The sequence below is a fragment of the Linepithema humile genome, chromosome 2, assembly GCF_040581485.1.
Source record: "Linepithema humile isolate Giens D197 chromosome 2, Lhum_UNIL_v1.0, whole genome shotgun sequence".
Classification (NCBI taxonomy): domain Eukaryota; kingdom Metazoa; phylum Arthropoda; class Insecta; order Hymenoptera; family Formicidae; genus Linepithema; species Linepithema humile.
The window spans coordinates 5196633-5214652 of NC_090129.1; the positions used below are offsets into that span (position 1 = coordinate 5196633).

An 18020-nucleotide genomic window follows, 5' to 3' on the forward strand; every position below is an offset into this window, starting at 1 on the left:
GAATAATAGATGATAAATAATTTGTTTTAAATAAATGAATTATAAATAGAATTGTCGGATAAATAATGCTTTGTATCTATCAATAATTATAACAAAATGAAAAAATATATAATAATTGTCTCTTAAATATATAAAAAATAACATTATAACTTTGCAACTGCATTACCTGAATCGCAATTTACACTGAAATTATTTACCCGAAATATTTATTTTAATTTATTTTATGATTTATTTCAAAATCTCGAAATATTTTTGAGGGTTTAAATTCCTTTTTTTAATTATTATAAGCAAAAGTACATAAATAATTTTTATTAATAGTATAGGACATAGCTCGTTAATTTTGATACGCTTGTGTATTTTAAATATAAAAAATTAATAGTCTTGTGTCGGAACTTTTGTTCATTGCGTCTTGCTAAAAATAGTTTTCACAATATTTGACCTAATTTATATTTTTATTCAAAATAAATGAAGAAATACAAACAGTAGAAAAAATATATATACACAATAAAATTTTTATTAATATAATATATTACTTTCAAATACAATGCAAATTCTTATTTTGATAGTAAAATAAAAAAATTATATCTTAGTGATGAAAGTCAATGTCAAATCAGATATTTCTTTTTGTTTAAAATAGGATCAAATAAATTATCAAACTATTAAATATAATTAATGTCAGTTTCGTAAATATTTATTTTTACCTGAAATCTTATTTATATTACTTAATTATAGCTTATTGGGGAAAAAACAAATCATTTATATTCACAAGTTATTCGTTTCGTAACTTATATTATGATTTAAACAATAACATCTGAAAAATTTTTATCCATTATATATTTTTTGTAATTCTTGTAGCTGTCTTTGAAGGTGCATAGCACGTAATTTGTTTAATGCTATTCTTTTTTCCAGTGTTTGTACCAAAGGTTTTGTAATAATATCTGTTATATGAACCAAGGCACGTGTTCTGACTGAAAATGAAAATTATTCATATTAATTTTAATTTATATTTGTTTCTAATCTCACTGCTATTTAGATTAATTATTTTACTGATGCATACCAGCGTTATTGTGAATACTGGCAAGGACATCGGGATGATCTTTACAAGCCTCAGCCATATCTTCTTCTTCTTGTACCAAAATTTTTGACAAGTCTGTCATGGTCTGTAATATTTATATTTTTAGGTAAGAAACAATTTTTTAATTATTCTAAATTTTTACTAATATAAACAATTACTAATAAAATACTAATATAATATAAAAAATTAGAATCTTACTCTTAAACATCTGTCTGAAATATCTGGAGTATGTACTATCTGTAATGGTATCTCTGTGGCTTCACCGTTGTCTGATTGAAAGCAATTTAAATAGATTTCATGTTCCTATAATACAAAAAGATGGCTATTATATCAAGGATTATTATCATAATCTACATACATCGACAAATTCGAATATACCACAAGCTATCGCATATAATTTCAAAAATTTTAATATTTAAACATTTGTAATAGAGTAATTTACTGTTAGATAAAATTAAATAAATTTCTTTTTCATCTACATAGGCCACTTGGATAGTTATTACTAGTATTTTGTTTGTCGATATAAATATTAAAAAAAATATATGTACTTTTGATTCTTTGCCTTCTGAAAATACTGAGAATATTAAGCCCACAAAACTGTGATCCATGGTTTGGTAAGTAGCTTGAGTTCTAACATCTGCAAAATAAAAATAATTTTATATAAAATTTTTTAATGCATACTATATTGAATGTTTTTAGTTAAAGAAATATTTTTGATACAAACCAACATGTGACGGACAAACTGTAATGTGTGGGTGTGAATGATACCAGCCAAGAACACGCATAGGGCGCTTTAATTCTATTGTTAATCGCTCAGCTTCAGCAGCAGCTTTTAATAACTGCTCTGATGAAATTTCTACCCTGTCTTTCTTTTTATCTAAACGTCGTAAAATGATAACAGCTGATATTTTAGCTACTCCACATTCAAACTAAAAGGGGAATAATTTATCTTATCAATATTATAAGAAACAATGAAATGCACCAAGCGCAAAATATTAAAAGTTCAACGTACGTTACCAATGAGTAAACCCATCACTTCAAAGTTTTCTGTTGATAATGCATGTTGCAAACAAACCATATAAACATCTGTTTGCAGCTCCACTTTTTGCAATGGTAAATTATCCATTATTTATGAAGATATTAATCCTGTGGAAATAATAATATTGAAGTATAAATTAGTATTTGTTGAATTTTACAATTGCATTTGAGATAATACATTTATCTCCTATGTTTAGATTAATGGAGTAAAGTAAATCTTTTGAGTTAAAACAGAACTGTAATTTAAACAGTATCGAATAACATATTTGTTATTTCAGTGCAGCATCTGCATTCAATTACTTTTCTGACAAATATACTATTACATATTCCTTTCATTATGCACACAATTGATTAATTGAGGAAGCATAACCTATACCACTTCTAACTTGATGTTACACATCGTCAATTTATTGGACATTGAATCAAGTGTATTCATATATGTGTAATCACATTTCGAATCGTGTTTTACTGCAGGTTAGTATTATTAAAAGTGCATCAAATATAACCCACTTTACCTTTCAAAGTAATACTGTATCTCTCTATCTTTTTATTTGATAAACGATGCTACTGACTGAGTTGGCGGATTCGATTTCGGGTAAATGATACACCTACGCCCGTTGCAGTGAAATGCAGATCGATAAATCTCTTCTCTGTCGAATCGATCTCGCATTTCTTGCTTTCTTGATCGTTATTAATTTAACTTTTTAACTTTTTTCATTTTGATTTATGCTTGCCAAAAAAAACGTTTATCGCCTCGTTGAGCGCAGCGCTGAGTTAAGAATAGTTCCCAATTAACGAATTAGTAACCACATTAGCTAAAACGAGCATCGTAATATTCGATAAGTGCGAAGTCTAAAAGTATATTTTTCCTATTGCGTTACGTGAATAAAAATAAATTGTTTTCACATGATATATGCAATGAAAAGAAAATTGCTAACAAATCAATTTTAATCAATTCCACTGATTTGACCTATTGTTTGCATGACAAATTCATAATAGTTATATCATATGCAGTTTATATATTTACTACATCGGCATCCGTATGCAGTATGCATTTTACGCGCGCAACGAAATACTCGACACACACTAGTGGCGCAACACAATATATGCGTACATAATATATACTTAGATATTAGGTTGCTCATAATCCCACTCGAATCTTACTTTGGTATTCAATTAAAGGTGGTGTGATGCGCGTCGTGTGATGCTCAGAGATGATGGTAATCAGTTTTTTGTCATCGTATGGCGAGGTAAAGTCAATTGGTCTATAAGGTTATGTCACGTTGCTCGTCGAACGTTGTTTAAGATAACGAGGTAGTTAAATAACGATAATTTTGAACTTGTGAATTATATTGTTCCAAATAGCGTGACGCGGATAACAACAGGAATTGGTCGCGTCATGGTAAACGATAAATTGCCGAGTAATACGGGAAATAAGTATTCTCGAGTAAATGTGGAGCAGGACAATTCGACGGATACGCGCGTGAAAGCAACGATGCCTTCGGAGCTGAGGTCGGTCAGTGCAGGTGACTGGATTACAGTCTCTGTCCTCTGCTTTGTAAATCTTATAAATTATATGGATCGCTTTACGGTCGCTGGTGAGTCTTGCTTTGTTTTATGAACATATTGGATTACCTAAAAAATTGTTGATAAAATGTTATAAATAAGTTTCTGTATGCAAAACGTTATTTTGCCACTATTTTTACGAAAAGAACAAGCAATAAAGTCAATTATTTTGTTACAGGGGTACTAACTGATATCAAGAAAGAATTTGATATTGGTTACGATATGTCTGGATTATTACAAACTGCATTCATTTTGAGCTATATGGTGTTTGCACCATTATTTGGATACTTAGGGGATCGTTACAATAGAAAATATATCATGAGCAGTGGTGTATTCCTGTGGTGCCTAACAACATTTATCGGTTCATATATGAATGTATGATTTCTTTTGTTATGATTTCTTTAATATGTGATAAATCTTATTATCTTACAATCTTATCATCAAAATAAATCCATAACCAAATACAAATTAAGAATTTTATGTATAAATTGTATACAGTTATTGAATACATTAACAAATTTATTTCAGCTGTATGTAATAATGTATTGGTATGAAGTATATATAATATTTTTAATCTATTGCAGACATATGGATGGTTCCTATTCTTTAGGACACTTGTTGGCATTGGAGAAGCCAGTTATTCCACAATAGCACCTACAATAATTAGTGATTTATTTGTGAAAGATGTAAGATCTAAAATGCTTGCTCTCTTCTACTTTGCTATTCCAGTTGGAAGGTATATTGATTATGTAATTTGAATATATATATTGTAATACATATATACTTACATATATATATGCAAATTTTTTATTTTAGTGGTTTAGGATATATTACTGGAGGCGAAACAGCTCGTATCACGGGTCAATGGCAGTGGGGATTACGTGTTACTCCTATATTAGGTGTTATAGCAATACTCCTGTTACTCACTGCAATAAGAGATCCTATTAGAGGTGAACGAGAAGGTGGTGTTCATTTGACGAGCACTGCATGGTCATATGATATTAAAGCATTATCCAAAAAGTAAATATATTTTTGCTATTTCTATATTATATTTCGATTTTTGGAATTATCACAATATTTTGAATAATTCACATTAATCTTTTTATTCATTATTACTTTTTTTATTATAAAAGTAATTTATATTAATTGCTCTATCCATTATTATTCAGATAAAATAAGTGTCAACTCTATTCTACTTTATAATCTATAAGGAAGACTTTATTTGTTACATCATTGATACAATTTTCAGTCCAAGCTTTATGCTGTCTACTGCAGGATTTACTTGTGTGGCATTTGTCACTGGTGCACTGGCATGGTGGGCACCAACATATCTACAATTAGGTTTTCGCTTGCTTCCTAATCAGAAGGTTGTTGATTCAGATGAGTACGTTTCATAAAGTTTATTTTAGTGACATGCATTTAATAAAAATTATACAGGATGTTTCATAATGTCCGTGCCAACGCTCCTGTGCGGGTAGAATGCGCGTTACACGCGGCTAGACCGTGGGCTGTACGCTCCAAGCGTGACAGCAACGAGGATCGCACAGCAACGAAAAATAACAACGCATTGCGAAAGCAAGAGTAATACGCATTGTTATTTTTCGTTGCGATCCTCGTTGCTGTCATGCCTAGAGCGTGCAGCCCATGGTCTAGCCGCGTGCAACGCGCGATTATTCGTCAATCCTTTTAAATTAATATCTCAATTATTATTGCGAGTTTACCGCAGTTACCCGCACACAAGCGTTGGCACGAACATTATAAAACACCCTGTATAATAGGAAATGAGTAATATGCCTTAAAAATGTTACATAATTGTTTTTTTAATATTTCAGTGTTGCATATAAGTTCGGATTAATTGGTATGGCATCTGGTCTAATAGGAGTACCTTTAGGGTCTTTTATAGCACAAAGATTACGAACTCGTTGGCAACAAGCTGATCCTTTAATATGCGCTATAGGTCTTCTAATAAGTGCGCCTTTATTATTCTTTGCCATAATTACTGCCAATACAAACTCCAACCTCTGTTACGTACTAATATTCTTTGGCCAAGTGTCATTAAATTTGAATTGGTCTATTGTAGCAGATATGTTATTGGTAAGTGATAAAGAAAAATATAATTGTATGTATTGATTATTTTATATCTTAATAGATTTAATATTTTTCAAATATTATATTTTGTAGTACGTAGTAATGCCTACAAGAAGATCTACAGCAGAAGCATTTCAAATACTTTTTGCACATGCTTTTGGAGATGCAGGCAGTCCTTACCTTATTGGACTTGTACGTAAAAATAATTTTATATCACAAATATTTATATCTTTGACTAATATTACAAATAATTAAATGTTATGTTTATTTCAGATATCAGAAGGATTAAAATCCACGTTTTTGCGGGGTTTAGCTACCGGAGAACAATCCAATGTTCACGACAATCAAGATATAACTGTCGAGTTTCGTAGCCTACAATATGCAATATTTCTTACAATGTTTGTAGAAATAATTGGTGCTCTGTTCTTCTTCCTGACAGCATTGCACATACAGAAAGATAAGGCACTAGTCGACCTTGCTATTGCGGGTAAGTAAAAACGTATATGACTAACATTAAGATAAAATTGACGTTTAGATAATGCACTTTGTTTTGCATGTCCACATGTCCGTTACTAATACAGCTTAATATTCTATGTATATATACTAATATGCATTGCGCAATGTGGTCATATAAAATTATTTTTATGTATGGAACACATTACTACGGATATGAATGTGATTCTCGCAAAAATAATTTTTATGTTTTGTGCTAACTTGTACACGTAAACATTATTATTAAGTAAAGTATCGAAACAGTTCAGACTAATTTAGACACATAATTTGGTGACTTTAATACATTTAATACATTGCTATTACATTGTTAAAATTTCGAAAAAAACAAAAATGGTGCATTACCTATTAATGTTATCATACGATATAATGTTATCATGTTAACAAATATGCATAATATATGTATATTACCCCAGTAGTTTAGGTCAGGTTGGAATATGAAATAAAAATTTGCAACTCTACTGAAACATTCTATTTTTACACAGTGCATGAATTGTTCGCAACTTTGGGCTTACAAGCACAAAATGGATCAAAAAGCAGGTAGTATGTAATTTATGGTATTGTTTAACACGTTAAGCGCCAAAATCTTTCATCTATTGTATATACACTTAAATGTATCGTATAAAAATATAAAATATAACAATAGATATTTCTTATGTGTATGAAATATATATGAAAAATTTTACAAGATTTGGAAACTAATTAAAACAAATATTTTTACTCATTTTTTATTATATTTATACATATTTGTTTATACATTTGATTTACTCATTTCATTTCATTTTCCTTAATTAGTGAAGTTACGAAGAATGTCGAGAGATAATATGCTTAGCAAAATCTTTTATAATTATAAAATTATAATTATAAATTTTTTTTTTTATAATTATAAAATTATTTTCATATTTTCTTATAGATTTTTTCTTTAATTTTGTATATTTTTAACATCGTGGCGCTTAACTTGTTAAAACTTAAAATTCTTTACTTATTTTTTTTCTATTATTTATAGTCATTCCTTAATTTTGGCTATGTACAGTATAGTTTTGAATCTTTATTTTATGTTCCACAAAAACTTTAAAGTAAAATAGTATATTTATTCACATTAAATCTATTTTAATATTAGAAACATATAAGTTTTATGAAAAGAAACAATATTTTCATTATGTTTTGTGATTAAAATTCCTTTATTTACAAGTATGATATTAATCTTTTAAAAAATGGTGCTTAACGTGTTAAGAAAATTAAAAATATTGATATTAATATAATTTTGGTAGTAATAATCACAATTAAATTTATAACGTACGCTGATATGACGCGCGTATACGGAATCATTATTGTATTTTCTATTAATATTTTCAATATTTTCCCAATTTTGACATTTTTAATTTTTAACATTCTGTTTTATATATAAAACACTTATATTTAAAAATTATGTATACATTTGTCTATTATATTTGTCTGTTATAACTGTAATATCTATCTTTTTACAACTGTGAAGTATATTTTTTGGGGGATATTTTAATTTACTTTTGTATAATTTTATGTACATATATGTGATGTATCATATACATTGTTTATGTGGAGTTAGAAAATTTTGTGTGTTTTATATATATTTTTTAGTACAAAATATATATGAAATATTCTTTAATTTTCACAAGATGAGAAAAATACGTATAAGAATTATTCTTTCTGCAAATATGTTAACATTATTTGTTATAATTTTTATAATATAAGTTACAATATATTTATATTTCGAAATTTCTCAATAAGTATTAGATTTATATGAAATAATTTGGTGATTTTTACCATTTTTGTTATTTTACGTTTTATTATTAAACTTTTAAACATTTTTCAGAAGCAGGCTTTATTGTAGGTAATATGTGGAGTACTTCACATGATCTAGTTCGGAATGTGCATGTAGTAATTTTTGTATAACATATAAACATCTTTCTTGCAGACAAATATCTAGATACTAAGAATAATGGGCAAGCTGAATCAACGCATTTATAGATCATCACTGGGCCTCACCTGATAGTGTGCTGTATACCCGGTACATAATTTATTTTCATGATTTCATTATCCTTTTCTTTATTTGATTTGGTAGTCAATTTAATCGAGAATTTTGTTTTTTATAAATAAAATTATTTTCTATTATATTTTATTATAAAATTTTGAAGAAAGCTTGGCATATACATATATATTCTTTCTTTAAAAAGGCATGTTACCGATGTGTCTCGAATTTTTACATTTTAACATTCTAGACTATTTCTTTCTTTAAAATATAAGGATTTTAGTGCATCACAGTAAAGTTTCAGGCCTGCCAAATGATATGATATAAGATTCTAAGGCATAAAAATGTATAAAACATACATTTTAACATTAATGTACATTTTATTCATTTTTATATTTTAGAATCTTATATCATTCGGCAGGCCTAGAACTTTACTGCGATGCATTGACGTTGAATACATATAATACAGTACATTTGAATTATCTTTACACATATTATATTTTTATAAAAAATTGCGTGATTTTATATAATTAAATAATTAAATTGATTATCAATTATCCATGCTATTGTTTTACATTGGGTCTTACAAATCATTATTTTTTTCAATTTCTTTAATTATTTTGATATCAAATTTTCACGAATAACAGACTAAATTCTTTTTTAAAATTCTTATTTTTATTTTTTTTCTCTACTTGCAATTCATTTAGGAATGCATTTTAAATTTAGGAATATTAACCTTTTTTTGCTTTTGTCTTATCTTATGTTTGGCCTGTGGATGTCATAAATGGGAGAAATAGCACGTTATAGATCATTTTAAAGTTTATCACTATTATTTGTACATTTACCTTTAACAATCATAGAACAATTAATATAAAACAATTAAATTATCTTAAAAAATTGCAATAAAATATAAATAGATTATAACACTCGACGTTTCAATATATCAATTTAATATTCTAACAATTAAAATTAACACTTCAAATATTGAAGCTTATTTTATAAATATTTTTGCGCAGGATGATGAGATTTGTATCGTGCAAATATTTGTGATTAAATTTATTATTGACATAATATGGTATCACATTCTTCAGACACTGATGAAGCTTGCCTACAGAAGCTTTCTGTGTGGGATGTAACACAATTAACTAGTAGATTTCAGTGTACTTTATGTGTACTTGTGGATGTATGTTTTACAGATATGGTTGGTAGTGTTGCATGTATATTTTTAGAGAATTAGATTTCACATTGAGTGATGAGCACACGATTTGTTTTATTAATATAATCATATTACATGATTTGTTTTCTTACAATAATCATGTAATCTTAAAATAGTTATGACTAACAATCTTATTGCATTCGTTCATACGTTTTGCTCTGGAAACCTATCAATATAATAATTATATTGATAGAAAACTAAATAGATGAAATCTTAGAATGCATTCTGTACTCTTGTTGGTGATGTAGAAAATTGTAATTGTTGCTACAATATTTTTATCATAAGATGACTTTTGGAATTATACGAAATGCTTTATTCATTAAATATTGTTTACGTATCTATGGTCTTTTAATGTGTGTGTATGTATTGATGACGTATGTACTCTCTACTATTTTACTCTATTCTCTTCTCTTTATAAATCCTATGTGTCATTATATAGGAACAAGGATCTTCTTCTCATATTTTACTTTAATTGCTTAGATATTTCTTATATTTCTTGGGGTAATATACTTGATACGGAAATTAACTTAATGAAGAACAATGTTTTTTACTGAAGAATAATGCGATCTTAATAATATGTATATATATTTATATCTATATGATAAATATTGCTCTATATTTATATATTTATAAATTTTAATCTACTGTTTACGTGCTAATTTATCTGTCTGACTCTGCATACGTGAATAATATGCGCTAATAATATATATTAATAAATTATTATCTTAATGATTTACATTATTTTCAGGTGACAGTATTTCAGACACAGTATGTATTTGCAACGACGCAGTTGAAAGCGAAATACAAAATGATACAAATACTATATTAGAATTTAATAGGCATCAAGTGGAACCGTCTCACTAGAATCCTGATAAAATTTAGATATTCTATTGCTATTGATGTACAGTATGATTCTACTAAGTAGATATTGATTTGAGTTTATGATAAAATAAGATGTGTCATTGACACGAGATTATATGTTCTGCATGTAGAACGTATATTTACGAAGAAAGTTTGCAGGAAATTATAATGTAGATTATTATCAGAAAGGTAATTTTTTTAAATTACCACTGTTAATAGTGTACAAAATGTTAAAATAATTGCAAACCATGAAGCTCATACAGCATGGATAAAGTCATACATATACAATATATACGTACAATATTTTTAAATATTATATTTTTATAATCGCTCGATTACAAATTCATATAGCAAATTGTACGAATTATCTATATAGGTAAAGGTGTACTAATAAGTAATTTTTTCATAAGACACACAAGTATTTTCTAATTAAATTGTCAGTAATATTCATATTACTTCGGTATTAAATTGCAAAAATATTAACAATTGTATTGTATTCTCTTAAGAGAGAAAAATATTTTCATAAATTGCTATGATATTAGTTTAATTTTTTTTACGTAAAAATTCTAGTGAAAAATATATTACTACTAAGTTTGACACGTTAGCTAAGTCAATGATATATGTAGATATATTTAAATAATTATTTATATACAGAGTGTTCCACACAAACCGCGTCTCATGATAATGACACATCTTAATTGTGCTAAAAAATATATTATAATATTCGGAGCAACTTGAGTTGATTAATTTGAAATTTTTTTCATTTAAAAATTATTGTAGCCATTTTGGCATTAGAATTTTCATCTCAAAATGATCTCAAGAATGTGTCGTATGGTGCGATTAATGTAGAATACCCTGTATATATAAGTACGCATATAACTGCGCATATAACTTATAATTTTCTCTTGGAATATTAAAATATTTTTTAACATTTTTCATAAATAATATTTTATATGTATTACAATAGCAATAATGTGAAATAACTTTAAAAATGAGTTTAAATTATAATTATTATTATAGATTATCTTAAAGCTTGTGTTTTTTTTTCAGAGATGACTCTAAATATATACTATTTCTATGTGTCAAAATTATGAAGCCTCTTCAAATATTTATTATAGATTATTTATATTATTTATATTATTTATAATCGTATATTCACTCTGCGCGCCTATTCTGTGAATTCAAAATACATCTATCGAGCAGAAATTTAATATTATTATATAAAATGCACTTTAGAACAATGTTGAAAATTTAAATAGGATCTATCTAAAATGTGTACGTTATTGCATAACTGTATGTTCAGACTTGTATATACATGAAAAGAAAGTAAGCATAAAATTAATACAGAGTAAATTATTGTCAGTAAAGGCAAAACTATTAAGTCTATATATGAAACTGATTAACTTTAAATTTAAAAAGTAAAAAATTTTCCATTTGAAATTGAAAGCAGTTAAGAAGATATAATTATTACAAACTGATATAGTCAAATTTTCAATAACACTCAGCTAAGTCAAACATATGTAGCAGTAATTTAACCAAATGCTTAGTTTAGCGCAGTACTTATACGTAAATGAGTAAACTGAAATTACAGATTATAAAATTAATCTTTGAATTTGATGATGCTTTAGTTATAAGAAAGCTACTGTATATTGCATTATATATTATGCAAATAAATCTTTTTGTATATAAATAAGTGCAATAATATGTTTTTTATTTAGATATAATCTTTACCGATATCATAGAATCGAAAATAATGAACTGTGACATCACGCACACATCTAAGGGGATCATTAATACCTTTTTAAATTTTCTTTGCATAATTTTCATACAATCATTTATGTTTCGTCTTATTTAAATCAGTGTTGATCTGCAGATTAATGTTAATCGATATATTTGCTTAATTTTGTGATTATTGTACAGTCTTAAGTTTTTTTTTTATTAGATCACCCTGTATATGCACGGAGAAAATTTTATATTAAAATTTACTATGATACGCGGCAGTAGCTGCGGACCATAAGAGGAATTATAAGTTTAAATATTGTGGCCATTATATGAAAAATATAGTAAAATTTTTTATAATTTTTTCATGGTCCGCGGCCGTGTTCATAGTAATTTTACTGCCGTACATAGTAATTTTTTATATAAAATTTTCTCCGTGTGCAGCATACGTTACAGCATCGTGTAGCACGTATCTCATAGCCCGCAGTTGCGTCATAAATAAACGGATAAAGCCTGTATTTTTAATGGGAAGTCGAAGATGTGCTGAATAGAATGAGCTATCGGAGAGGGAAGCGACACTCGGTTTCTTTGATCAATAATGAAACTTCTCTTCGCCTTCCACACTGTCTCTCCATCTTCTTTTCTCTCTTGTTGTGCCTGCTCTTTTTCCACTGGTCTCTCATTCGATCCCCCGCTTTCTTACCCCCCTGCGCACTTTTACGCATCTCTCGCTCGCTCGTTCCGACATTGAGACTGCCTTACCACTGTCTTATACATTTTTAACCCTTATTTCGGTCCCCGCATAGACGAGGAGGAAGTCTCAAAGCGGGAGCCAAGTTTTAACAACCCTTAAGGTTGTACCCCCACGACCATCCTCTTTCTTCTAGATAATCCACTCGGCGATCCATTCGCGCGTAAGCCTCTATGCAAAAGGACTTGGTAGCCCGCATTCTTCAAAGAGCGGGCTCGAATGCACCAGGAATTTCAATCTCCCGTTAAAGACTTCTCTGAAAGTCAATAAAATTATTAAGATCACATTTGGTACAGAGTCCTGTGAAGGAATCTATTAAAAAAATTGTTTAGGTATAAATATCTTCAAAAATTTTTAATTGATTTTATTTAGAAAACATTTTTGACATTGATGTTGGCAGAATGTTACTTGATACAACTTTCCAGTTTTTAAATACTTTTGCAATTAAAATTTAAATTGATTAATTTAATAGCAAATTAAAAAATTGTGTTTTTGCACATTTGCTTTAGCAATTTTATTTGATTTTGTATATTACGATTGCTTAAAAATTGAATAAAGAGAGTGTCGACAAATCTGCTGACACTTTTATCGAAAAAGAATGAAGGAAAAAAGCGCGACAAATCAATCACAAATTAATAGAGAATAATATAAATAATTTGTGCGCATATGCGTATATAATAATTTACATTGCACTACGTCAATATAAAGAAAAAAGACAAAGTATCGATATCGAAACGACTTCTCCATTTTTTTAGACGGTCGCTCATGACGAGCGAGGCTATCGGGTAAGATCGACTTTTTGTCGTCCCTCCGCAGTTTTTCCATACACCCTCGTGTCCAATGACGGGCACAGTGGAACATGAAGCAACTCCGAGAGGGAGAACACCCGGGGTGAGGCTGGCACAAAGAAAATCGCGGGGGCGAGGGATGAGGTGAGGGCGGCCGCGGTGCGGGATAATACTTAACAAGCCGACTTGAAAGGGCCGCCATTTTGAGTCAATACTTGAAAGTCTTTGCTCATTAAGAATATTTTACGTCTACCTACGCGAACAACGTTGCCGCTGCTTCCCTATAACCGGCGCCATCACCGCGCTCTTCCCGCCCGCCTCCTCCGCGCTCGAGCTTTCTTTTTCTCCTCATCCTCCCTTGCCCTCGGCGCTTCGAGAGTCGCTCCCGCCCTCCTTTTCCTCATCTTCCTCCTTCGCCTCCTGCAAGGGCGGCTGCACCCTCGAAGATGGAAGTTATTTACGCGGCATTCGGAACACGCTCCACCGTCGCGACCCCGTAGCCGACCCTCTCACCCCCGGCGTTTCGATCTGGTCTCCCCTTTGCCACGCTAACACGGTGCCCCCGCCTCATCGCCCTCGCCCTCGCTCTCATCGGGCACGCAGCAGCCACTGGGCAAGGGAGGGTGGCCAACGCCAACCCCGCGCTTCTCCATGAGAGATGGAGAAATCTCCGACTTCGCCATGGGGCCCGGCCTCGCGCGCCCTTCCAGCTACGGCGGATAAACACCGTCCCATCTCACGGCGTTTTTCCTAATTCCTACCCAATTTCGCTTTTAGCATTTCAATTTCTACCTTCCCTCCTTCTCTTCCCCCTATTCCTGCCCGCTCGCCGCGTCAGGATGACGGATTATCGTTAGACGAGCGAGAGCTCGACGGGGAAGAATTCCGTGGGTGGAATAGACGAGCGAGAATGACGGATAGCTGCACACGATGGATGGATGGATAGATGGATAGATGGATATCGTGTTTATCACGAATCTAGAACAAGTCACTTATCTACATAACGTAGCGGGAGCATTCATTTTGTTTATTTAAACACGCACCGTTGTACAAATGTGTATGATCTAATCAACGTTGTACATTTAACAATGAATTGCGCGATAAAATAATTTCTTCTTTCTCAAAAAAATTAAATAACGAGAAGTAAACATACAGAAAATAGTAAACAAATGTAAGATTATTAATATTTCGTTAATAAGCAATTTGTTTCGTTACTTTCAACAGCTATGATCTTTCGTAAACGATCATCGTTCTTTATTGCACATAAATCTCGTTGCGTTTCATATTCATACGTGTCAAATAATTCACCGTGTCCAGAATGAAATAATTTCCTCGTCACAAAACGTTTCCGGTGGTTACGGGCAATGATTCATATTACGAAACCGTGACTTGCGCGGAGCGCTTTTTAAATCGCTATGAAATGTTTTTTTCGATTTTGCCTTGCCGCGAGATCACGTCGGAAAAACAATGGAACGCGATGTTCCCGCGCATGAGGACCGGGTTAGAACGGAGGGAAGACAGGGGGAGAGCAAAGGGGTGGCTGCGAAAATAAATCAGACGCGTACCGACGCGGCGACGTTTCTCGTTCAATTGTATCAACTTTAACCCCTTCATTGTCTCATTTTTTTCTCGGCCATCGTTCTGCTCTCGCGCCGTTTGACCGGATTCGTCCGACCCTCTTCTGCGCTTCTTTCTCCGTAACGCTCGCAGTGAATCGGGCTCCAAGTTTGCCCGTGCGAACAATCGTGCGTGCACAAATGGAACGTTCGAAAGCGCATATAATAAGCCGTAAAGAGACAGAGAGAAGAAAGAGCGTGCGAAAGGGAGAAAGAAGGACAGGAAGGTAGAATGAAACAAAAACTGGTCTCGCTGTATAAAACAATAGGGGGTTCCTTCAACGGGGGATGTGAGAACGAGCGGAAGATCGCGAGAGAGAAAGAGGGAGAGAGGATGCAAAACGAGAGGAGAGGAGCGGAGAGTAGCAGCAACCCCATCGCGCGCGCCGCGACGTGTGTGAAATTCAAGAACCTGTAGCGCCAAGAAGAACAAACGCGCCGGTGCCAGCTGTGCGGTGCATACGTTATTAGTGAGCAAGTTCTGTCCTTCTTAAACCGAGTTGCACCGGCAGTCGTCCGGGCTAACTAATTTCGAGTTAGCAACTGGTTATTCCGACGAATATATGCGAGACTATCGAGCCCGGCTATCTCATATTTCCGCTTCTTGGATGCGCGAGGCTGGTAGCGATGTAAGTCAAATAACAAGTTACTTGTTTACCCTTTCATTACGTTTGATTGATGAAGGTATGTAGGTAATTTGTTACTTGAGACACTCATCCGCCTACCGATTCTGTGCAAACCTGATATCAAGGGTGAGACCGTCTTTTGAAATAATTTTATTGGAACATATAAATGTTAATTAATAACAGATGTTATTGGTTTTTTGACGGACGTGTGTGATTGGAATGGATGCAATTTAAATTATATATATTTGTGCTTAAATTAAATTAAGTTTTTTGATTAATATTAAATTAAGAAACACAAGTTAAGAGAGAGAAAAGTAGATATATATATATATAATTTACATAAATTTTAATAAATAATACTACATTTTCAAGCGAAAAACAACAATTAGAAATTTACCTTACAAAGTTAGCCCTCGCCAGAGTTAGCGCTAACGATTCTCGATGCATTTTGCGATCGTCATGAGCGGTGAGACCATACATGTGGTACCAGTAGTAAGAAGGTTCTTTTTCACAGCCTCGCGTTTTCTCCGCCAGTGGCTTCTTCCCCTCGTCTCTACCCTCCTGCCTGCCGCACTGAAACAGGTTCTCTATTCGAGCCGCTTATTATGTAACTTATTGTTTTCATCGGAACGAAAGGGCCGCCAGAAGTGCTCCTTCGGCAAGTGAGAAAAACGAGTTCGCGAGCGCGCGTTCTCATAAGCGTCATCGCGATTATCATACGCATGCCGGTTTTATTGTGCGCCGCCCGTTTCTTTTGCAATTTCGTCGCGACGACCGGATCTCCGGCGAGACGTTCTTTTTGCGAGGAAGGAATAGAACCTTTCATCTCCCGCGACAGCGTGCGATAGTACGTCAGTAGAGACTGTTTTTGTAGGAAGATCGAGGTCCCAGCGGGTTTGTCAATGCTTTTGATTACGATATTAATGATATTTGCATTTATGCATGCTTATAGCAATCATGATTCTTTTATGGAATTTTTCTCTGAGAAAAAACTATATTTGATATTAATTCTTTACTATCTGACATTTAATTAAACAGATATGCATTAATTAAACTTTAAATGATTTTAAAGTTTGAGCTGAAAAAGAATTATAGCTTGAATACTATATTTACAGTGATATATTTTAATTATAAAAATTTTTATCCTTGTGCCGAAAAAATAAAAGCCGAAGTAGCTTTAAAATTAATTGATATTTCATTGAATTTATTACACAATCAGATCTAAATTCTGCTTCGTCCATAATTACCGTGTATTATACATACCCGAAAGTTGGTCCATCATGACGCCTATCGAATTTTCCTGTTTGCGGTACGATGGCCATCGATGGCAGATGTCCAAACGCAACGAAAAAGGATTGTTTTTTTTTTTCTGCGCGCAACTTTCCCTGAGCGCCTCCCAGGTGTCCATTGTGGGTCCGAGCAACAATCCTCAACCCTTAATCCTTAACCCTTTGGTCGCGCGTATCCGCCGGCAAGCGCCCATTTACCGATTCTGAAACAATGGTGACCGGACCGCACCCCGGATGCGCCCGTTTATTAAGTAATGTCCCCCTCTGATTTGGCGCCCGGCAGCTGCCCGGGCAAAAAAGCCACTGTAGCTATTGTCTATCGTCTCTCTTCTGGACCGACGACGGTTTCGTAACGACGACTCCGAACAATCATCGCACAGAAAGAACGAGGTACACAAGGCGACTTGTCTTACAGGTACTGAAACGTTACTGTCGCCATAACTTGTACTTTGTAAGTTCCTAACTTTGAACTTCGAGATGACTTCTGTCCTTTCCTTTAATTAATATAAGATGCAAATAAAATATTTTCAGACAAAGCAAAGAAGAAGCAAAGAAATGAAAGACATCGGATATAATTCGAATGATATCTACAAAACATTTAAAAAGGTCTTAAAAAATCAAAATGCTTTCTATACGCCTTCGTTAAATTAATCTGCACAAACAATACAACACGAAGTAAAATTCAATTTCGATTAATATTGAATTACTCCTTTCTTATATTTCGACACTGTTAATAGATTTTTTTAAAACTATAGTTATTAGATGTTTAAAAATGATAATAAACGAATTTTTATTTCCGTGTGTTTTAGCGTTAATCCTCCGACATACTTTAATAGATAGAATAATTCTGTATGATTTTTTCGTGCATG

General features: G+C 31.9%; 2 protein-coding genes and 1 long non-coding RNA gene across 8 annotated transcripts; 1 reads left to right on the top strand and 2 right to left on the bottom strand.

Moving 5' to 3' along the window:
• Window positions 1–666: 666 nt before the first annotated feature.
• On the bottom strand, window positions 667–3416 carry Rpn11 (regulatory particle non-ATPase 11). 2 transcript variants are annotated; one of them, XM_012369988.2, is made up of 7 exons: window positions 3278–3416; window positions 2088–2221; window positions 1800–2004; window positions 1624–1712; window positions 1274–1378; window positions 1058–1160; window positions 667–968 (listed from the first exon to the last, which is right to left on the bottom strand). In XM_012369988.2, the coding sequence occupies exons 2-7, from the start codon at window positions 2199–2201 to the stop codon at window positions 823–825; spliced, it is 762 nt and encodes a 253-aa protein (XP_012225411.1). In that variant the 5' UTR covers window positions 2202–2221; window positions 3278–3416; the 3' UTR covers window positions 667–822. The 2 variants fall into 2 exon arrangements, with proteins under 2 accessions (XP_012225411.1, XP_012225410.1); XM_012369987.2 differs by lacking the exon at window positions 3278–3416 and adding an exon at window positions 2629–2849.
• spin (Protein spinster) lies at window positions 2472–12055 on the top strand. Of its 5 annotated transcripts, none has more exons than XM_067350599.1 (12): window positions 2472–2587; window positions 3296–3385; window positions 3479–3711; window positions 3858–4054; window positions 4264–4415; window positions 4496–4699; window positions 4929–5063; window positions 5512–5773; window positions 5861–5959; window positions 6041–6254; window positions 8232–8324; window positions 10250–12055. In XM_067350599.1, the coding sequence occupies exons 2-11, from the start codon at window positions 3318–3320 to the stop codon at window positions 8282–8284; spliced, it is 1617 nt and encodes a 538-aa protein (XP_067206700.1). In that variant the 5' UTR covers window positions 2472–2587; window positions 3296–3317; the 3' UTR covers window positions 8285–8324; window positions 10250–12055. The 5 variants fall into 5 exon arrangements, with proteins under 5 accessions (XP_067206700.1, XP_067206701.1, XP_012225405.1 ...); XM_067350600.1 differs by lacking the exon at window positions 10250–12055 and adding an exon at window positions 9302–9838; XM_012369982.2 differs by lacking the exon at window positions 8232–8324 and having other exon boundaries at window positions 2474–2587.
• LOC136998175 (uncharacterized) lies at window positions 11532–17754 on the bottom strand. Its single transcript, XR_010888818.1, has 3 exons — window positions 17126–17754; window positions 16260–16435; window positions 11532–13088 (listed from the first exon to the last, which is right to left on the bottom strand). It is a non-coding gene; the product is annotated as an uncharacterized lncRNA (long non-coding RNA).
• Window positions 17755–18020: the final 266 nt, after the last annotated feature.

Bases quoted from the DNA above. Each gene is read 5' to 3' on its own strand.
- Rpn11 (XM_012369988.2), bottom strand. From the start codon at position 2,201: ATGGATAATTTACCATTGCAAAAAGTGGAGCTGCAAACAGATGTTTAT. The intron at 2,005-2,087 runs GTACGTTGAACT...TTCCCCTTTTAG, and splicing joins TGGGTTTACTCATTGGTAAC to TTTGAATGTGGAGTAGCTAA. The intron at 1,713-1,799 runs GTTTGTATCAAA...TTTATTTTGCAG, and splicing joins AGTTTGTCCGTCACATGTTG to ATGTTAGAACTCAAGCTACT.
- spin (XM_012369982.2), top strand. From the start codon at position 3,318: ATGCTCAGAGATGATGGTAATCAGTTTTTTGTCATCGTATGGCGAGGT. The intron at 3,712-3,857 runs GTGAGTCTTGCT...ATTTTGTTACAG, and splicing joins GGATCGCTTTACGGTCGCTG to GGGTACTAACTGATATCAAG. The intron at 5,774-5,860 runs GTAAGTGATAAA...TATATTTTGTAG, and splicing joins TTGTAGCAGATATGTTATTG to TACGTAGTAATGCCTACAAG.